The 22,729-nt window shown below is 43.9% G+C and overlaps 1 protein-coding gene across 4 annotated transcripts; it reads right to left on the reverse strand.

Moving 5' to 3' along the window:
- Window positions 1-818: 818 nt before the first annotated feature.
- Window positions 819-21,775, reverse strand: acss2 (acyl-CoA synthetase short chain family member 2). Of its 4 annotated transcripts, none has more exons than XM_046396396.1 (19): window positions 20,953-21,775; window positions 19,458-19,653; window positions 13,022-13,113; window positions 12,795-12,898; window positions 12,591-12,663; window positions 11,017-11,092; window positions 10,668-10,779; window positions 9,757-9,801; window positions 7,851-7,988; window positions 7,144-7,314; window positions 6,850-6,983; window positions 6,521-6,653; window positions 6,268-6,324; window positions 5,663-5,743; window positions 5,459-5,567; window positions 5,238-5,306; window positions 4,805-4,981; window positions 4,455-4,529; window positions 819-3,555 (listed from the first exon to the last, which is right to left on the reverse strand). In XM_046396396.1, the coding sequence occupies exons 1-19, from the start codon at window positions 21,077-21,079 to the stop codon at window positions 3,428-3,430; spliced, it is 2,097 nt and encodes a 698-aa protein (XP_046252352.1). In that variant the 5' UTR covers window positions 21,080-21,775; the 3' UTR covers window positions 819-3,427. The 4 variants fall into 4 exon arrangements, with proteins under 4 accessions (XP_046252352.1, XP_046252351.1, XP_046252353.1 ...); XM_046396395.1 differs by having other exon boundaries at window positions 9,757-9,804; window positions 20,953-21,774; XM_046396397.1 differs by lacking the exon at window positions 9,757-9,801 and having other exon boundaries at window positions 20,953-21,774.
- Between the last annotated feature and the right edge of the window lie 954 nt (window positions 21,776-22,729).

The following is a 22,729-nucleotide window of genomic DNA, read 5'->3' on the forward strand; positions in this document are numbered from 1 at the left end:
CATATTTGAGGGTTCCTACATAAAGTAACTCAATACTTACTCAAGCGCTTAAATACAATTCTGAGGTACTTCTACTTCACCTTAGTACTTCCATTTTATCATACATTTCACATGGGATTTATAGTAGTTTTTCATTCACTGTCATTTATTGGCAGCTGGAGTTACAAGTTACTTTTTGCACTGATTTTGATCATCTTATGAAATGCAATTTGATTGCGATTAAACAGTGGCTGGTTTGTTCACAAGTCACAGTCAAGCTGTGAGCTGTTGAGCTTTTCTTCTCTGAGCTTTTGAGATGTTTTTAAATTACTTTTTAAATCAACTATCCAATGTTAGTGTTCAAATGTCAGAAATTCAGAATTCCCATTTTGATGTCAAACTACAGACCATGCAACCTGGCTCCACTAGCCTTTTAACAGTTACAATCTTTTGAGTTTATTTCTTTTTGTTCACAAGTTATCAAACTAGAAAGATGAAGATGAAAGTGACATATTTCGTCATTTCATAGGTTGCAGTCCTCTCTGAACATCCCTTTTTTTACTGAAGCCTTATCAGCATTTCATCATATTTCATATCAAATGGTACATTCACAGTTCTGATGACATTACATGTAAGGTTAACCCAGAGCCATCTTTTAACCAGCTGAACTGACTGTGTGTTAGAGGCCCCTGGTGTTCATGTTGAATATCATCCTGCTCTTCATGAGTATACAACACTGAACACAACAGCTTCCTATCATACAGCTGTCTGATAGGCACCGAAAGAGGCATAAAACTCAAACTTAAATGGCTTTCAAAGGATCAGCCAGTGACAGAGGGTGAGAGGCCGTAGTCATGTCCATTTACTGTCATTGCATACATACTGATACAAACAGGGAAGTTCAACTGAAGATGAACAGAGAAGGAAAACAAACAGCAAAGCTCTTTCCTTCACCCGAGTTATGATACAGACAATCAAATGAGCAGCACATTAGATGCTATTATTTGCTTTTGCACACCCAGCTCTGCTGTTATTCATGTTGGCACGCTGAACAGCAACACATTCAGAAAATGGTTAAGAACCGTGTGCTGCTTCAACCTTGACGTCAGCTTCAACATCAGCTTCTCTGCAGTTAAAGACATTAAAGTGTTGACTTGATGTTGACTTTTGCTTTGGAAATCTTTGTTTCTATCCACAGGCTGAAGAGCTACAGACATTCTCTTCTTCAACTGCAAACCACAGAGGTGACATAAACCCCATTAAAAGACCAAAACCAACAGTGAAATTTCTGTGTGTAAGTCATGAATACATATATGTACATGTGTGTGTGTGTGTGTGTGTAAAACTTTTTTGGAATAGAAATAATGCACTGATGTCCAGAAGGTGGACATTTAATTTATGGCAAGCACGTTCAACATTAAATCAGAAATAATTCTAACTAAAGAATATCTACAGCTCACCTCTCATCAGTCAAAACTGTAATGCCTGATGAGAACATTTAATTTCTCACTGGTAAAAATGTTCACTGTAGACACTGTAAGTTAATTACAATTATAGGTATCCATAATTCAGATGTAATCATTTCAAGCTGACAGATCCCTCATGTAATTTTGAATAGTTGTAATTCTAATTACGGTAACAATCATTATCTACAACTCAACAATAACATCAACAATTAAGTTTTCACTAGTGGACTTTACTGATTATCCACAGTCATCCTTACATTTCAGATATCCTACATATCTACAGTTCAGCTGGAGTCAAAGTAAAATTATTGGTCTGTCAGCTTGGAACCATAACTAGTGAAGACTAGATTCGTACTGCAACAACTATATAGGAGATATATACAATTTCCATTACACATTAAATTTAGATATTAAAAAACGGTCATGAGTGAAAATATGTTCAAGTCAAAAGTCTAATAGTTTTACAGATCTTTAAATTAACATTTCAGCCAGTCAGAGTCACACCTGACATATGTCAGCCCCACTGATGAAATGTGGATTCAGCCTTGGCGTTTAATCTGGGTCAGACATACTGGATCCTGCACTTCCTTCCTCTCATTAGACGCTCCCTGCCCGCTAAATACTTACATCTTTCACACTCAGATGTGATGATGAAGCTCCTCCAGACCCACAGAGCGACATCACGACTGTTTTCACAGCATGTAATGTCCTTGTGTCCAGAAAATTCACTCTGACATGTTTTACACGTCAAACTGAAAATAGTCCATATAACTCTGGAACATTTGCTAAAAGTTACAGTGAGCATCTGTTTAATGAATGAGCATTTTTAAAATGTGATATTTTAAGTACTAAAGTAGTAAGTTTTGGTTTTTCTTTTGGAGTACGAAAACAATCTGAACCGCTTCGTCCTTTAAGATGGCTGAGAAGAGTTCATACGCTCTGATGTTCTTTTGCAAACAGGAAACTGAATAAACAAAGCTGTTTTTAATAGCTTTGATTTTATGGACGTCATGACATATGGTTTTTATTGTACCGTATTGCAGTTCTGACAACTCCAAATCCAATGCATACTTATACAGAGTCACATAATCGACATCAGAGCTGCAGCTGTGGGCCTTCGTGAGATCAGCTGAGCTTCCTGAGCCACGTCAGGCTGAACGCACCAAGCAGGCAGCAAGCGTGCAGACACACAAACAGAAATACCCGACAAATCCTGTCAAAAATCTCAATAAAAATGAAAAGAAAATGACACAAAATTATATTTGTTTGTAAAAAGACAATAGAAATTAGAACTAGTATGTAGTTTAGTTAATCATCAGTGTACATTAACAGTTCTATGGCAGCGAGCGAGGGGAGGAGACAACTTGTTATAGCGACTACAGGGTGGGCACAGGTAGCACGTCACATGAGCCTTAGTCCAGTGCAGAAAGCAGAGGAAATCTGCTGCAGTGACACAGGACTCACTGTGACGGTACAAGTGCTGTTCATACTTAAACCGAGCAGCAGATATTCCTCTGTTGTACTGTCTGAAACTGGACAAAACCAGGAGAAGTGCTTCCCTGTTCTCCCTGTCCACACAGTTGGACTGCAAGACAGCCCTTCACAGAAATAACCTGAGTGGCAACAGCAACTCTATCACGTCTGGAAAACCTTTAGACCAACAGGCTGATGTACTTACTAATTCATAGACTCGGCTTGTTGCTGTTAAAATCAGTTTTGACAAAAGACATGGAAAATATCTCTCAGTAAGCAGACATGTTGCATCTCTACCTGCTGCTGTTTCTTCTCACATATCATGATGGGTGGGTCATTTTAAATACAGGCTCTGCTACACAGTGTGACACTCATCAGGAGCTAAAGGCTGTTTGTTGGATAAGACCGTGTTCATGGAACTCCTCCTCCTCCTCCTCTCGCCTGGTTGGGTTTGTGGCCGCTGGCACGCGGCGGCAGTCGGAGCCTCCCTGCAACGGTCCCAGATGTCGTCACACCGCCGTGCAGCATCTGTTCTGGAAGAGATGCTCGACAACCGAGGAGTCGGCCAGCGTGGAGATGTCGCCCAAGTCTCGTTCGTCGCAGGCGATTTTGCGGAGCACCCTTCTCATGATTTTACCTGCACAGAGGGGAGGACACGGGTGACGATGGTGTGTTTGTGTTTGCTCAGGGAGGTCATCAAAACCCAGGAAGAAACTTTAATATTATGAGGCTTGTACACAATGATGATGCCAAACTAGAAAACCCAGCAGCAAACAAAACAAACAATCAAATTTAGATTTTCTTCAAGGACAGTAAAAGAAGAAATCTGTGGCGTCTGGACGTCCATTGAGAGGATGAAGTCGGCTCTGCTTGGCAGGATGTGTCCGACTGAAAGGACCCTCATCAACCCCATTTCTTTGTCTACAACATGACACCGAGTAACGAGCCACAACATCTTCACATTATTATTGTTTGCCTGACTGGTCACAGAATTTGGACTCTTTGTAGACTTTTAGAGACTCTTGATGGCTCTTGAGAAATGGAAATGAGTGATCAACACATGATCAATACACATATAAAATGTTTGCACATGTAATTTACTAACTTAAAAAGGTGGATTTGGTGTGTCATTACAAAAGCATGTGTGTTTACACTCATTCTGAGTCCTCATGTTACCTGACATTAACACTCGTCCACAGAGGCGGCTAAAGATGTTTCATTTGGGAAAACATTCTCTCCAGTTATTAGGACAGAAAACGTCAGCTCAAACAGGTTTTTCTTCCTCAAACAGCAAACTCAAGTTCAACATCAAACTGATGTCAGGGTGAAGGATGACATTTCAGAGAAATCTTAAAATCAGCATCTTCGTCACGGTTTAACATCACAGGGGAGAACAGAAGCTAAACTAGGATGTAGCTGCAGCTCTACGTCAGTCAGGTGTGGCTCTTCATCCAAACCTCCTCCTCAGTGAGTACAGAAAACCTGCTTTACTCTGACCACAAGTCATTCAAATTTTCTGTCATTTGGTGACTTTACCAGATCGGGTCTTGGGGAGTCCTGGAGCGTTCTGGATGTAGTCTGGTGTTGCAATGGCGCCGATCTTCTCCCGTACTGCGTGTACACCAAAATAAACCTTTTATCACAGATGTTATACTGAAATTAAGATGCCTTACGAGAAACATATCTGAGCCAAAACAACTTAGACCATACAACAAACTATTTTGGAAACATTTAATGAAGCATCCTTTCTGTTTTTTTTGCATATCTGTTCATTCATGTCTGTGCAGTTGGTTCACACCGAGTTTCAGTGGAGACTTTGTGTCTCATGTTGATCTAAAAGCTGTTCCAGAAGTTTGTTCCAGAACATCTTTCCAAAAGCTGCCCACCTTTCTTTTTGAGTTCTGCCTCCAGCGTGCGGTTGTACGTCACTCCATCGGTGAGGGTGACGAAGCAGTAGAGGCTCTCTCCTTTCACAGCATGAGGTCTGCCCACCACAGCAGCCTCAGCGACGGCCTCGTGCTCCACCAGAGCCGACTCCACCTCGGCCGTGCTCAGTAAGTGACCTGTGGGGAAAGCAGGGGGAAAGGGAGGTGGAGAAGAAGTTCCTTTATGGAGACATATGGTTGACTGTCCTGCAGGGGGAGGAGTTAACGTCGCTTAGAGAGCTGCAGGGTTTGCTACTCAGCGCTTGTTTTGTTTGTTTCTGAAAAGGGTTAGCAAAGTTAGCCTGAGGTGGAGCTGATGGGAAAATTAAAAATACATCCAAACTGACAGGTGTGATCCTCTTCTAAGTCAGACAATCTCAGCAGTCAGTCTCACCTGACACATTCAGCATGTCGTCTATCCTCCCTGTTATCCAGTAGTAGCCATCCTTGTCTCTACGGCAACCTGCACATTGAAAATGTCAATAAAATAAGTGCATAGTGTGAGAGTCTAAAGAGGTAGGAATCAATAAAGAAAGATTAGAACCACAACAAAACAGCAAACATAACTCAAAGAAAGAAACAAAGAGAGAAAAGACATCAGACGTCGTCTCTCACCGTCTCCTGTCACGTAGTATCCAGGAAACTTCTTAAAGTAGGTGGTCTCAAACCTCTGATGGTTTCCGAACACGGTCCTCATCACACCTGGCCACGGCTGTTTGAACACCTGTGTGAAGGCCGACAAATGATGATGTCAGAGAGAGAAACACAGAAATAAGGATTCAAACCATGAAAAAAAATAAGAAGACTAATTAGGCTGACCAGGTATCCCTCACTTGGCCCCTCCAGCTCCTCTCCGGACTCATTCAGGATGGCCGGCACGACTCCGAAGAACGGGAACGTCTGCAGGACAGAAGAGGACACATGTTCAGCTCCTTCACTGTGTTTATTTAATATGACGTTTAAATTATGAGGTCTGAGTGAAATGTAACCGCGACGCAGTTTCATCTCATCTGAGGACAAACTAGATGTACATGAAATATCAGAAAAAAATTAAAAACTGGCAAAAAAGAATATGTTGTCATGTTGAATTCATGATGTTTAATAAATCTTTATTATCTTGTGATTACCTTCTGCGTTGGGCTTCATTTTTATTTAAATAAATGTATTCACTGTCAGTTAAACTTTTTGTTACTGTTCTTGACTTATCTATGTTGCCGCTCTTTAACGTTGTGTTTATCGCATTCATTTTGCTTTCAAATCTTAATTTTATGCAGTTTCTTAGTTGCAGATTTGTATACATTTTCACATTTTCTTTTACTGTCCCTTTAAACATCTCCAAAGCATTCTGAAACTGCCTCATGTTTGAATTTTACTTGTGTAAATAAATAAGAACTCAATAAATACTGAGTGTTTTATTTACTCACAGCAGATCCAGGCTTCATGGGTGTGGCTGCAGGCAGCGGAGTCAACACATGTCCACCCTGATGTGCCAGAAAACAGCCAGTCACAAAAGCTCTTTTTTAATCCCACACTGTGCAACTAAACCACCTGTCCAGCAGGGGGCAGCACAGGCCAGTCTGCAATCACTCCTGCTTCTGAATGAGCTGGTTAAAAACAGCTAAGGCTGTGGATAAATGCTGCACATCTTAATGGAATGCTGAGGCTGTGATGACTCACAGTTTCTGTCTGCCAGAAGGTGTCGACGACCGGACATCTCTTCTCCCCCACCACGTTGTAGTACCACTGCCAGGCCTCAGGGTTGATGGGCTCTCCCACCGTCCCCAAAACCTTCAGGGACTCTCGCTTACACCTGCAGGGGGAGATTTACCACAAAATCTTTAAAAAACTGTCTGCACACACCAGTGCAAAAACATCACTTCCTGTTTGGTTTTCCACATCTTGTGTTTTTATGTTTACTTCCTGACTGAAAACATCATAAAACAGAGAAAAACAACAACAATGAGCATCACCCAGGGTGAAGCTTGTGACGGTCAGAGATGACTCACTTCTGCACCGGCTCGCTGCCGTACTTCATCAGCAGCCGGATGGCGGTCGGAGCTGTGTAGAACTTGGTCACTCGATATTTGTCCACAATCTCCCACATACGACTTACGTCTGGGTAGGTAGGCAGGCCCTCAAACTGTAACACAAACAAAAGAGTAAATATAAGCTCAGAAACACCAATGTGACATTCCAGGCTCGGCACTGGCGGCGTGCGGGGACTGGGACTGCATCAGTTCAAGCACCAGCCGAGTTTTCCGAAGGTTGTGAAAACAGGAAGTCCCTCGGTCTGCACTCACCAGGACGCTGGTGGCCCCATTAGCCAGCGGGCCGTAGGTGATGTAAGAGTGTCCGGTGATCCAGCCGATGTCTGCCGTGCACCAATAGATGTCATCAGGCTGGTGGTCGAACACCAGCTTGAAGGTGGTGGCCGTGTAGAGCATGTAGCCGCTGACCGTGTGAAGAACTCCCTGCAGACGGCAGGAGGGTCAGCAGAGGCGACGGATACGAACACGTGGTGACACAGAGCAAAGACAAAGCCCAACTTAACATGAATTAAAAAGACAGACAGGTAAAACAGACATCCGTGATGCTCCAACATCCAACATCAAATCTGTGTCCTGGTAACGACCGTCATCAAGAACGACAGTTTTCATCCCACCAATACCTTCATTCAACTGTTTTAGAGGGATGGATGGATCGTGATGTATACCAATATAATCTCTGACAGGCCAGGATATATCGGTCTGGCTCCAGTAACCAGCATCAAGTTGTTACCACTCAACAGTTTTGAGTGCTCTACCGCCAGAATCTGCACCGAGCCTGAGCCACTGAGCTCTTTTACCCTGGCAACATTTCATATTAAAGTTACTCGACTCAGATTCTGGAGCTTTTACAGCAAGATCCAAAATGAGCAGCTGCAAACACACAATCTTCTGGTGATCAATTAGTTAGCTAACAGTGTGTGAACTACGTCTGACACATGATACACGTGTGCAAGTTGAACCTTGGGTTTCCCGGTTGAGCCGCTGGTGTAGAGGATGAAGAGAGGATCTTCAGACTCGCACCACTCGGGTTCACACTCGTCTGAGGCTCCACGAACCAGAGTGTGCCAACACAAGTCCACCTCGGGGTTCCACGGGACCTGGGGTCAAACACACACAGTGCACATAGAGGAGATCGGGCACATGAACACACAAAGTTATCGATCAAATCCCCGTCAATCAGTCAATCAACACTAAAAAGCTCAAATGTCTCCAAAACACACGACAAAAGCGAAAGAAAGTTAGTAACAAGAGAAGAACATGAAATCTACAGAACTGAATAAAAACTGTTAGAAAACATGCACGTTTGGTTGGGACTGACTTCCTTCCTCCACTTAATGTTTGACCTGACACGAGGCTCAAACCAAAGTATGAAGCCAAGCTTAAATGTAGTGTAAAGAATAACGGGGAGGACGTGTGTAGAAAATCTTTGGACTGACAGAAAGATAAAAGAGATGAAGGTAAGGAAAGATAAGATAAGCAGAAAGATTTCGGTTGAGAAATGAGAAAGAAAAAAGCAGAAAGAAGACACAGACAGAAATGTGATACAACATAGTTGTTTTCTCTAATAGGGCTTCAGTTTGATTTTAATCTAACTTCCACTCCACGTCCTACATATCCCATAATTCACAGCGAGCTCTGGATGTTGGCTGGGCCTCGTGTTTCCCATCAGGAGCAAACATGTTGAGAGGTTTTAGAGAAAACAACAGCAGAGTCTGGAAGCTGCGACAGTTACAGAAGAAAAAAAGATTACTGTGTGTGTGTGTGTGTGTGTGTGTCACTGACACAGAAGATAAGAAGTTATGGGTCCCAGATACGAGGCAACGTTGACGAAATGTACAGTAACGAGGCCACAGATAAGAGGAAACACAAGGCTCAACCTCTGGGACAAAGTCTTTATTCAATTACAAAGCGGGTTAGTGAGGAAGAATCAGGGGTCTGATTGGATCGGCAAAACACCAAGAGGAAATCAAAGCTTTACTTCAGCCTGAAGGCTGAAAATCCAGAGGTGGAAGGAAAACTCACATCAGCACACAGCAGTGATGTGCAGCAGCCCCTCAGTGGCTTTAAGTTTGAAATTTTAATTACACACTGACAAAATGTGCGCTTGGTTCGACGTCGGATAAATTAGTCGCTAAAACAGCCCCAGAACAAGGACTACTGGACTCAGATTCATCAGGACTCCAAATGAATCGTCGTGTTGCTGACCGAGCCGACACCAGACGTCTGATTCGTCCCGCCGTGTGGAGAGAAGTGACACAGCAGATACGTTAGTAAGGAAAACAGCAGCTCATTTCGGGCCGTGAACGAACTGTGCTCAACTCCACCAGGAGTGCAGTCGAAGGTTTCACAGTGAGTTCACAACACGTAGGAAGAGAGAAAAACTGTTAATCTGGTTTCCACACTTCCAGAGACTTTACAGTTCATTCCAGTGACTTCAGACAGCCAACATTTGAGAACACTGCTATCTTTTTATTTCTAATTTTGCTCAATTTTTGGTTTTAATTTTGACTCTGCTGCAGATTTAAGTCATTTTTAAAGCTCATGTTATGGCTTAAAATCAGTCGCAAAATTCAGCTTAATTCACTTCTAAATGAGAGAACATCATTTTTCATGTTCACAAATGTAACCGATCAAAAATCACAGCAATAACAAACTGCTTTCGATGGGTAAAAACAATACATCAGCTTCAGCAACAAAATGTAAGTAGAATCATAGATTTAAAGAGCCAATAAGTCCTGGAAGACTGCAAAATAAACGCCCTCTTTACTCTGTTTATTCTAACACGAAAACTCTGCTGTTGAGTGAAACTCTCCTTTAAGAAGCAAAAACAAAAGTTTTAGTGGAGGGAAGAAGGGATGAAAATACCTGCGGAAGAGGACGTGTTTTCTTTACTCTTCCTGTCTGTTTCTCCTGCTGGATGGGAGAGGAGGGGGGAGGGAGGAGGGAGGAAGAAGAAGGGGAAGGAGGAGGAGGGAGAAGAAAGGAGGAAAAGGAGGAGGATGGAGCAGAAGGAGGATGAGGAAGGAGAAGGAGGAAGGAGGAAGAAGAAGAAGGAGGAGGAAGGAGGAGGGAGAAGGTGGAGAAGGAAAGAGAAAGGAGGAGAAGGAGGAGGAAGGAGGAAAAGAAGGAGGAGGAAGGAGGAAGAAGGAGGAGGGAGAAGGTGGAGAAGGAAGGAGAAAGGAGAAGGAGGAGGGGGAGGAAGAAGGTGGAGAAGGAAGGAGAAAGGAGAAGGAGGAGGGGGAGGAAGAAGGTGGAGAAGGAAGGAGAAAGCAGGAGACAGAGGAGGAGGGAAGAAAAGGAGGGGGAAGGAGGATGAGGAAGGAGAGAGGAGAAGGAGGAAGAAAAGCAGGAGGAGGGAGGAGGAGGGAGAAGAAGTTAACGAGGAAGGATTCTGAAAAACAAAACTGAAGTCACCAGAAAAAAAAAAGATGCAAGAACTTCTGAGGTTTTTCAAAACAGAACATAAAAGCAGCTCAGAGTCCCAAAGCGTCTCTGACTTCATGGACACGAGTGACGTACAGAAACAGAAATGAGAAACAAGGCCGGCTGCACTCGCTGTACACGTCTAACTGTCCCAACCAAAGACTGACCCCACTGTGGAAGCAAAGCAGGGCTCCTTCACTGGTGCGAATGTGAACCCAAATGACGCACCACAATGGGACCGTATGATCTAATGACACACAGTACACCTGTAGCTAATGTCTGAGGCACAGGTCCCAGCGACCCTGTGGTCTGGTCTGGGACAGCCCGGTTTGGGATTCTAGTTTGTGTTTTACCTGCAGATCAGGGCAGGATCGTTTGGCCGGAGGAGACTGAGAACCCAGAGGAGTCTCTTCGGTCTCCTTGGACAAGTGCTTCAGCATGATACACTTCTGGACCGGGAAGCCCCTGCGGAGACAAAGACGTGTCACCTCATCAGCACCATCACATCATCCTCACTCAGGAAATGTTCCTGTACATTTCAGGCGTGTGAAACTGGTTAGATGCATCACTCTGTGTCAAGACTTGAGTTTCAGGTTGAGTTTAGAATCAGGCTTAGACATTTAGTTCTGATGTTGGGGGCTGAGGAATGCATCGTCTGTGTGTGTGTGTGTGTGTGTGTGTGTGTGTGTCTAGACAGCTTACTTGTCTCTACATTTGTGCAGTGCTTCGTCAGCTAAGAGCTTCAGGTTGATCAGCTTATCTCCTCGATAGAACCCATCTGAACAAGTGAGCGATGAAGAGAGTGATGGGGAGAGAAAGAAAAGAAAGACATGATTCATTTTGCAGTCAGAAAGAAAGAAATGTTCGCATCTGTTGAGGCCAACAGCACACGGGGCTGTAAATGAGAGCAGGGGTGCTCACACAAGCTGCTGGAGGCAGCTAACAGGCTAACATTAGCATTCCACAAGATGAGAAGTGACGCTTTAATCAAAGCTTTAATCACTGGAAATGATCAGGTTGAACACAAGACCTGCGTGTTATTATGTATGTTTGATTGCTGCGATCATTTTGTTTGTACTGAAGGAATCCAAAAGCTTCCTATCAGTTTGACAGAAAGAAGGAAGGTGCTGTGTCCCCCATCTTGTGCCATAAAGAAAGCTCTTCACAGCCAGTTAACATGTGATCAATGTGAACAGATGGACCCGTTGTTTAACCCTCCGTTTCTGTCCACGCCGTCGCTTCCAGCCTTGTTGAAGCCCAGTCTTTTCTGCTGCCCATGTTCTGCTAGCATTTTTAAGAAAAAAGCAGTCATGTTTCGCTGAAATGAACATAAACTCAATTTGGCTGTGGACGAGTGCACTGCACTGCATCATTAGAGATGAACAATTGCAATGTGTTGTCGTGCTAAAGCAATGCAGTTCAACATCACACACGCAAACGTTTTTAGAGCAACGTCACTTTGGCCTTTGATGCACACGAATGTGCAGGGCACACAAAAGAAATGGCACAATAAGTGCTGATTACACTGTCTGAAAGCAAATCTGTAAGAGAGGACATCATGTTACACAGAGACGGCCTGACGGAGCCACCACTTCAAGGACCGCCTTCTCTTCACAGTCTAGTCTGGCCAGGGACAACCAGTAAGCACCGGTCAGAGGAGCTGAGTGGACCTACAGGAACCATAAGGGTGGAGCAGGTCAGAGATGTATGCTCAAGCTTTGTGTCTCATCAGGTTTAAAAGACATCGCCAGCTGAAGAGTGACGAGAAACAAGAGCGTTACATCGGCTATTTATTGCTTCACAGCCAGGCTTCCAACCCTGCAGGTTCAGGAGTCGCTGACACGGTTTACAAAACTTCATCTACAGCAGTAAAACTTGGAACCCAGCAGCAGGAGCTCCCTTTACAGTGTGATAAAACTCTATGAAGACACTATCAGCCAGGAGGACAAAGATCCGCTTACAGGACTTCCATGAATGAGGAAAAGTGTGTGTGTGTGTGTGTGTGTGTGTGATTGTGTGTTGGGGGACGCGACTCCAACCGCAGGCCTTTAACTCACAGGATTAACAGGTTTATATCCCCAGACTCTAATCCAGCTAATGAGACTTTGATTAGTGGTCACAGCTCAGCACCTTGTGATGAGGAGCCAGAGGGAAGTTTCACAGTCCTGAAACAGCCCAATCAGCAGCAGATCTGAACATCAGTCACCGGACCCCACAAAGCCTTTCAAATATTCTTGTGGCGACCCGAAATGTAGTTCTGTTTATCTGAAACCCACCTGCTGTGATGAGCAGTGAACACTGCGAGTCCAGGATCCTCTCACACAGAGACTCAGCGGAGAATCCTGCAAACTGCAAACAGCAGCGCACATTAACATCTTTAATCTCAAACTGGCCCAAACTCAAAGCTTTCTCAGTAGCCTAAAAGCAAGCTGTGTGCTGACTGGATGCCCAGTCACTTTCTGTAAGTACGTCTAACTCACCACTATGGAGTGAACAGCTCCGATGCGGGCACAAGCCAACATGGCCACCACCAGCTCCACCACCATGGGCATGTAAATGGAAACTCGGTCGCCCTTCTTCACTCCTGCAGACGTGGACACAAGGACGGGAGTGGACAAAGCAGGGACAGAGGCAGACATGAGACGACGTCGCTGTCATGTTTTAACACATGATGGACACAGGTGTAGATCGGGGAGTCTGAACGTACCCTGAGACTTCAGGACGTTGGCGAACTGGCAGACCCTCTGCAGCAGCTCTCTGTAGGTCACCGTCGCCTCATCTCCAGGCTCGTTGCCCTCCCTAAAACAAAACGCCAAAACACACAGAAAAATGGATGAACAAACAACAATGGACCCCTGGTTTCCAACATTTGCAAAATGAAGACATAAGCAACAAGAAAGTGAAAGTTAAATATAAATGAGTATCTGTTTTCCCAGTTCAAACCACACGTTCATTCAGTTCCTCAATCAAAGAAAAATGTTCACCAACTTTGACAATGAACGAGTACATAATAGAGCAGAGGTTGGAGAAGCGGCTTGTGATCGGAGGGTCACCGGTTCGATTCCCCCACCGGACGGGCAGGATCAATTTGGGTGTGGTGGAGTGATTAATGCGAAAAAAATGCTCCCCCTGGCTGATGTGCCCTTGAGCAAGGCACTTAACCCCCCAATATGCTCCCCGGGCGCTTGATGCTGCCCACTGCTCCTGTGTGTGTTTCACTGCATGTAATTTGCCGGGTGTTGCATGTGTGTGTTCAACTAAGGATGGGTCAAATGCAGAAGACGAATTCAGTGTGTGTGTATGTAAAAATATATATACTGTCAATAAAGATGATTCTTCTTCTTGAAAAACCGACTGTTCTGATGACTGGAATTGGAGCAGAAACAGCAACGTAGTTCACGTTGCAGCTGTTTCAACCAAAGCATGCCTTCATTTTAGTGTAAAGCAAGTAAAAACCTAGAAAACTACACACAGAAGCACATCACAGGCGAACACCTGTCAGATGAAATGAACTGCTTTTAACACACTTTAGTTTTCAAAGTGCTGAGGAGCGAGTACACACAGAATCAGCCAGTTCGGGTTTTAGAGCACAAACACGAACCTTAAAATAATCTGCGCTTCTCAAACTATTCCAGCACATAAGAAGTGCACAGATTGCACAAAGCCTGGGAGACATGAAGGGTGACCGAGCAGGTTGATCCAGCTTTGCCAACATGTCTGAGCACACAGCAGCAGCTCCAAACAAACGCAAACGCAGCCATCTTCTGAAGGGCAGAACATCAGCCCTGTTGGGAAACTCCGCTCATGTCAACTTTCCCCATTTTTCACAACAAAGTGTCATCCTGTGCATTTGAGGAACTGCACGCTTGCAAAAGCATCGTTCAAGGTCACACACACACACACACACACACACAGTCTCAGGAACAGAGTAATACATGAGTTGTGACAGCTCTGCCTTTGCAGATCATTAAATTACTGGCATCACAGTCTACAAACTGAAAAACTCGGCGGTCTGTGTTGAGCTGCTATTCTCCACTTCGCTCACATTCAGTCTAAGGACGTACACAAATGAGACGTCGATCCACAGCATTTCTCAAAGGCCAATCAGATGACAAGAGCCTGAGACGGCCGATATCACGCTCACAGGGATGTTCCTATCAGCTCATTTTGCTCATGTTTAAAAGGGAAGTTTAAACTCAGAATTTGTTGAGAGGAAAGGAAACTGTCAAAACTTAACACAATTCAATCTGTAAGGTCAAACGTTGGCTAAAAAAAAAAACAAACAGGTGTGTATACTGTAAGAGCCGTTTGAAACCTCGTGAGAGGTGATTTGCTGAGTTGATTTGGAGTTCACTGAGAGAAACTGCCTGCAGGAAATTTATTTCTCAAGTCTTGGCTCAATATTCAGCTGATTTCAACAGCATGGATGAAGAAACAACTGCAACGAATCACCTCACCGTCATATTTCAGAGCGAGACACACAGCCGTGAGTCTCTTTCAACGTGGGACTCAACACACTCAGGCTCGGCTGCCTGCTTGATGTTCCTTATGAATGAATGAATGAATGCTTAGAAAGATGAACTACAGAACTGGGGCAAAACAAAGTTTAATTGTACCTGAGGGAAAGATGAAATGTTCAGGCAGGAGGAGGAGGAGGAGGAGGAGGAGAGATGGAGGGCCAGTAGAAGAGGGAGTGCCGAGAGGAGAAAAACTACAAAAATGAGGACAAAGAGGGCAGGAAAGTGATGACCCAACAGCAAACTGAGTCCAGCCTGTGCAGCCCTCAAACTCACACACAGTTCAACAAATCTGAGAAATGAAGAGATGGTCATAAGGTCAAACATGTCCTCAACCGCCTTTGTGTCAGATCTACCACAGGGGAACTACAGGCACACTTCCACACATGTGGACCATTCAGTTACTGCCCCTGAAGGAAACATACAGAGAGGAGAGGGAAACTAATTATGAGGAGGAAACAGACAAAATTCACCCACTTTCATCCTCTAATGAGCAGAGAAACACATGGAGGAAAATCAACCAGCGTGTTTGTCTTCTCTCTCCATCGCAGGTGTGGCCAAAACATTAACGCACACACACACACACTTCACTTCGCCTTTCGCTGCCTTCCAGCACAAAACGCACTTCAACAAAAACAAAAGATTGCAAAATATCTTCCAGCAGTGAGCAGAGAGTTCTTACAGTTAACAGCGTAATAGCTGTCAGTAAAATGTGTGTGTGTGTGTGTGTGTGTGTGTCATTGGTAGGAGGAGAGCTTGCATAGCTGAAAGGTCTCTGTAACCCACTTGGCAGCTGGTTGGAGTTGCGTTCAGAGAATCACTGAGGCTCTGGTCAAACGTTTTCCAACAGGATATCTGAGCTGCTGCTTGTGTGCTCACAATCGGGTCTACACACACGTTCAGGTCTGGACCTGACCGTCTCACAAAAGGACAGCAACCAGGCTGCTGTCAAGCCAAAACAAGTAGACAACGCAGGTTGACTGCATACACACTACACAGTGCAGTACACAGTACTGCACACTGTGTACTTATACTGCACTCCACAGGGAGGTGACTTTAATGCAGTTTTTCCTAACTCTGAGTAAGAGTTGTGTGATCACATCAAAGTGATCCACCCAGGTGGTGCCAAACCTCAGCAGGCCTCGAGCTGCTGCTAGCTGACGTGTTGAACGTGTGCTGGTTCAACTACAGCAAGAAACTAAAGGGCAAATTACAGAAATTATGCAGCCCAAAGGTGCTCAGCATTCACCAGACCAGGAGCGGAGCTTGGGAGCAGATTCCGGTAGCACAAAATACATCTGCAACAAGCTGACATGAGCTGACACATCAGCCTGATTTCTCAGTTTACCTCCAGGACCGAGCACCGAAAACAAGCGGACCCTTAAACGCAGCACATTGTGTCCAGCTGCCAGCACAAAGACGTGTTTGTTCTGAGTCCGACATTTAAAGCAGGGCTGAGACTGATAACAGATATCAGGGACAGATTCACGTTTACAGGAAAGACTCGCAGTGACTGAGTGTCATTATGACTCACTGTAAGAATCATGTGACAATGAAGTGTATGAACACGGCGACCTTCTGGACTCTCGACCACACCAGCCGGACGCTCAAACGATACGCCCAAACGAGCTCAGCAATTCACCAAACGAGTGACACGTGAGAAAAGCTCGACAACAACAACAAGAAAGAAGTACAAATGTGATGATTTCTCTTTGCACTTATGATAAATATGAAGTCATGAATCCCAAACTATTTGTTTATCATCACCTTTGAACACTTTATATGATTTTTTAACACTTTGAGGAATAAATGATTAACTGATCCCCGTCGGTGTTCACTTTGTCCGTTGCTGATGTTTTATTTTGGCTTCTGGAGAGGTTAATTATTGTTCTGCCACTGACTGTGAAGCGTTCAGGCTGGTTCAACATGTTTGCACGACAGAAACACTTCAGTGAAGGTCATCTTGCACACACACACACACACACACACACAAAGGGTCAAGCACCAGGACACACACACCTATAAATACACAACAGCCAAAGCCATTTTCAACACTGTGGCTTTAAATGTCAGGGGCCAGTGAGGACATGTCTCACTGTGGGACACACACACACACTTTTTTTGAGGACGTCACACCGTCATGCTAAGCTGCTGCAACAAAGCAAACTTATGATCAGTCTTTACTCACACACTTCATACACACTGTTATCGTGAGTGCAACGAGAGACGAGGACAAGAGGCGAGACGTCGGCCTCCATCCTCGCTTCCAAAGGGAAAAAACTAATCCTAAATTCACTGGCTTTAGCTCCTGTGACGTCATACACCATCATACAGTTAATGGTTTGACAGAGAAACGATCAATACCAGAAACAGTCGTTAGAGTAAAAACCATCTCAGCCGCGTCCATAACCACAGCGATGGACACGCTTCCTGATATCGCTGCTACGCAGACCGAGACGGGCGTCTTTCAGGACAAACAGGAACAAGAGTTTCGACAAAAGGAAGTCGAGAGACAGAGAGCAGGTGTGAGTTCATGAAGACGAGCGTGACGCTGCAGTGGACAGAGGACAAAATAAACTCCTGACATCACCGACTGAAGTGTCTGTCTTCATAAGAACTGCTCCCATGACAGGAAGTCATGGGCTCGATTTGGATTGTGATACTGCATTTTTTTTTTTACAGATAAGTGTGAAGTTGAGGTTGACACCTAATAAGGCACAGAATTAATTATTTGTTATATTTAAGGGTTTGCAATGTGAAAAAGTTTGGGTAAGAAAACATTTCATTAACGTGTTGCGGGCAAACGCGCCCCCACAGCGATTTGATCTGCGATCTCACTGAATGATATCACAGACGACTGCCCAACGCTAAACCTGAATCTTAATAACCAGCTCTGAAATCCTGCCGGAGTACAAGTGTGTGTGTGTGTGTGTGTGTGTGTGTGTGTGTGTGTGTGTGTGTGAGGGCTCTTTGTGAGGGCTCTCCTCACTGAACACAATAGCAGGATTGAATATTAACAGATAAAATGAATGGAGCTGCAGTCGTCCTCCCTCCTTTGTCTTTCTCACATACTTCCCCTCATTATCCCTCCTTTTCTTTCCCTTCCTCCAGCGTCGTCTCCGTGTCTCTCGGGTTTTTGCCTGTGGAGTTTCGATAAGAATTAAAACAGAGAGACGGAGGACCTGTTAACCTCGTTTATACGACAGGAAGCTCAGTCACCACGAACAGCACCTGAATGATAACATTACAAACAAATCCTTAAATGTGCGAGGGTCCCTGCTCAGGAAGTGAAGAGTCAGGGACACCGACATAATAAAAATGGCCGAAACGTCTCCGCTTCCTCCCTCTGTACAAAAGTGAAGCCAAAATATCCCAGATACGAGTGCTGTCATCTTGTTCTGATGATGTCATTTGGAGCCAGAGTCTGTGCAGTAGTGATGCCGTCTGAGCCAATCAGAAGCTGCAGTGAGCTGCCAGTCCTGACATTTCAGCCCCTTTTTATAGCATGAAATAACAAATTAAAACCAAACTGATGCGAACAAACATCAGCGTGATAATAAATACCTAGAAAAAAAAACCATCTTTGTTTTTTGAGTTTATGAGCAATCAGTAAATGGTCAGACTCATCTGGGGGAGCACACAGATGACAGCAAATCAGCAACGCTAGCATTAGCAGCTGTAGCAATAATTATTATAGCTCAAAAGGACAAACAGTCAGTCATCTTCATTATGCTACAGGCAACATAACTGCAAAACTGACGCTTAATGAGTTACATTTGTCATCCAAGACACAGAGGCGACAAACGGACTTTCAAGATGAAAAAACGAGTGCATTAGCAGTGTTGTTTCAACAAACAGGAGAGGAAGAACAGAAAACCCGGATGTAATTTACCAGCTTTCTTGAGGGTGGGAAGGAGCATCGCGGCCAGGTGAGCAGATGACTCACTTTACGTTAGCCAAGACACCAATCAGCTGTGAAACCGATCAGGTCTGTGTTTCCTCACCAGGTTCAGATCCCAGCTTTCAGATAAAAATGAGTCCCGTTTGGGCTCAAGTAGGACATTTATTCTTAAGTTCGGGCACGAATGTTTGGACCCGTGAAGCCCTCTACTGGAACATCAACACGGAGGGAAACGAACAAACAAAGTTCCTAAATTCACACACACGCATCAAAAATCAGCTTTGTGAAGTAAACATACTCAACATGTTCACTCGACCTCAAAGACTCGTTCAATACCTTCTAGTGAGGATATAAACAGAAACTTTGCTTGACACAAAAACTCTGTGACTAATATAATCTCTGCTCTTCGGCTTCATTGTCTGCATTCATTCTCTGGAAAACTATTTAAATCTCAACATGGCTCTGAGCTGGTCGAGTAAAGGAACAGAAAAGAAGGAAAAGAAGCTGAGAAGACGTGCCGTCAAGTTTGCAGGACTCGCCGCCGCACTCGCAGACATGTGCAACCAAATGAAAGAAGTGAAAGCTCAGTGAACCACAACCAAAAGCACCGACCACAATCAGTCATAAAGACACACAGACACAGCTTCGTAACCACACGCTCACTCTCGAAACATTACGAGTGTGCGTTCAGCCACAGGTCTGGTGACACACACACTCTCACTAACCAGTAGAAGGCCACTTGGTCGCCGAGCTTCCTCTCGTGGACGTTGCGGTCGAGCAGGTTGTAGCAGATGTTGGTGGACGCTCCTTCCATGCATTTGATGAATATTTGCCCTTTGGTCACGTCGAAGTTGTAGTCGAGCAACTGACCCGTGTGTTTGGTCTTCCAGAAGAAATCTTTGGCGATGTCACCCCAGAACTCTGCAGGACAGGAAGAGAAGGACGAGAGAGGGACACACCTTCTGGTGAGAAAATGAGCATCTTCACCAGTCGCACTCCTGCGAAGCACCAGGAGAACCGGATGCATCTGATGAAAAACCACCACGCTGCCAATACTGAGAGAACAATGAAAAACTTTTTACTGAATTTTTCACTCAATCGAAATGTCTTCAAAATGTCGTTCTTCTGTAACCAGAAAACCTGGAAAATAAATGGCTTAAAACATGAATTGATTATTGAAAAAGTTTATTCACTTTCTCATTCACTGCTCTAAATAACACATAAATATATTTCAGTCCTCACAACGAGCCCAGACTTAAGTGATCTTCTCTTTGAAACTTTTGCTTTATTAGGCTAACATTTATCATTAAGCTACTGTAATTCAATTGTTAAATGTTATTAAAGTCTGTGCTGAGCACAGCTTCCACCACCCAAAGGTGCTTCCTTATTATCAGAAGACCCACAATAACCTCTGCAGCACAGACTGAGTCATACTGTGTAAGAAAATATTGCATGAATAATTTTAAATATTCTGCTGTTATTTTTATTACTGATTAATGTGCTGGTTATTTTCCTGAATAATTGTTTGGTCTGTAAAATATTCAAAATTGCCTTTTTTCCCTGTGAACAGCAGTAAAAAAGCCCAAAGATAACCCTCTGGAAGACCCTTCATTTGAGTAACTTAACAGCACATTTTCTGTTTTACATCTTTGAAATGATAAATATTCATAAGTTATCTGAAAACCTGATCACTGGGAAACTATAAGAGGTATTTTCACTTCTTTCTGTATTTAACTGACTAAATGATTTCAGTAAAAACAGACCACGAGCTGCAGCTCCATCACCTACTCTTACAATTCTGAGAGAAAGATTTAATAACAGTTCAGACTTACTATGGATGACAAAACTTTAAACACCTTCTGAACACTCTGCCCTTCATTAATAATCTGTCAGTGTGGACGTACTCCTGCGTGGTTATGGTGAAGTGATTAATGCGAAAAAAAATGCCCCGGCTGATGTGCCCTTGAGCAAGGCACTTAACCCCCAATATCCTCCCCGGGCGCTTGATGCTGCCCACTGCTCCTGTGTGTGTTTCACTGCATGTTGCTTGTTGTATGCTTGTGTGTTTCAATCAGTGATGAGTTAAATGCAAAGAAGTAATTTCCCATCTTGGGATTAATAAAGTAACTTAAATTCAAAAATCTAATTTACTGCCGTGTCATGGAGTCAGAAGATGCCTTCATGACGGAGGTGGCAGGTGAAGCGACAGACAGGACTTACCATCGGGGTTCTCTACGGATTTCAAGTAGAGCTCTTTATATTTCTCAAAGCTATTGATGTGAGCCTCCTTCTTCAGGTCTTCAGAGCCGTGGATGACGTCCTCCTTCGGCGCTTTGTCGGGAATCATCTCTGACACGTCTGTTCGACTTTTTCTCCAAGTTAACAGATGAGAGATTGTGGCAGAGCAAACGACTAGGCTGGCTCCTTTAGCTAGCGAACTAAATACCGACTGTACAACGAGATGCTTTCACGGAATATCAAGAGGCTGGCGAAGAGGCTGCACGGACCCCTTCAGCTGCCGGAGCAGGGGGCACAATGACCTGCAGGGCGGGCTATGTGCTGGCTAGCAGGCTAGCAGCAAAGTTCATTCAGACTTCCTTGTTTAGCAGGAGGTTTATCGTTCCAGTTTTGTTAAAACTTTGCATGCAAACGCCGTGTTTGCACCCGATGCGTGCAGTTATAATTGTTAAGTAAAGTCCAGCTGAGTTTGGGCGCAGCTACGACGGGTTCTCTACGCTCTTGATGACAAAGTCCTGCACGGTCGGACACGGACGGCTGGTTGCCCTGCTAAGCTATCAGGCTAAGCTAGCTCAAGCCAGTAGAAGAAGAAAAGAGCGAGGTGCACTTCTCGACGACGCCTCCCTAGTTTAGCTGTACAGATTTAATCTATTTCAAATTATCAGGTTAAACGCTTCCTTTCACTCAGCAGAGTGTATTTCGTGCTCTCCTGGAGGGCGGAGGTGAACTGTTTTTGTTCCTGCGCTGACAGTTAGCGCTTCTCCTCTTCTATGGACAAGGCGAATGAAGCGTGTGGCGCTGAACTGTTTTGGCTCTGAGCAGCAGCCAATCAGAGCGTAAAGTGCATTCGCGTACTCCCCAAAAGCTCGGAAATTAAATAACAGCCAGTAGTAAAAGCGACCTCTCGTCGCATTCATGGCTGTCGTAAATGTTATAAACTAAAAGGAAGTGTTTTGTTACGGTGAAAAAAAAATATTTTTTTGGAAGCAAAAACTATTTGAATCTGTTTGAAAATATTATGAAGCGTATGTGAACGTCATTATTTATTTTTCATCGATAGAAATTCATTTAATGACGTAACGTTATTTTTGATGTAACGGTATTCTTAAGGTACTTTGATGCTGACGTTTATTCTACGTTACAAGTTATGTGGTGCATGTTTGAATTTTGTTGAATATGAATGAAGCAGCCCCCCAGTGATTAATTACATGACTTTTACGGCTGACAGATATATTTATATTTGTCCGATAATTATCTCCTGGACACAATAATTCACGTTGCTGTCTGTTCAGCAGACAAAATATTAATGGTCATCAGTGTCTTCAGACAACAGCAACAGTTGTCAAGCTCTGCCCTCTATCGGCAATGTTGTGTATTGAACTTATATTTTAAAGAGGACGGGAAAATGAATATTGAAGCTCAACACATGCATATACATAAAATAAATATCTATAATAAATAAATAAATAATCAGATGAAGCGTGAATGATGGTTCTTTTGAGTACTAAAGTTTGGCCAAACCTGACAAACAGCAGGTGGTCATAATGTTGACACCTGAAGCCTCATGGACAGCAATGACACAACAGCATGCAGTGTTTCAAACTGCACAACACAAATACTGAATGGAAAATAAAAACATAGAGAGGGTGTATTTACACCACACTGCATTGTACTTATGAAACTTACTGAACTCAGCCCCCCACTAACACCCTCACCCTACACCACCCTATCGTAACTGAGTGTTGCACTAGTTCCTCTA

Source organism: Scatophagus argus, chromosome 8, assembly GCF_020382885.2.
Source record: "Scatophagus argus isolate fScaArg1 chromosome 8, fScaArg1.pri, whole genome shotgun sequence".
Lineage (NCBI taxonomy): Eukaryota > Metazoa > Chordata > Actinopteri > Scatophagidae > Scatophagus > Scatophagus argus.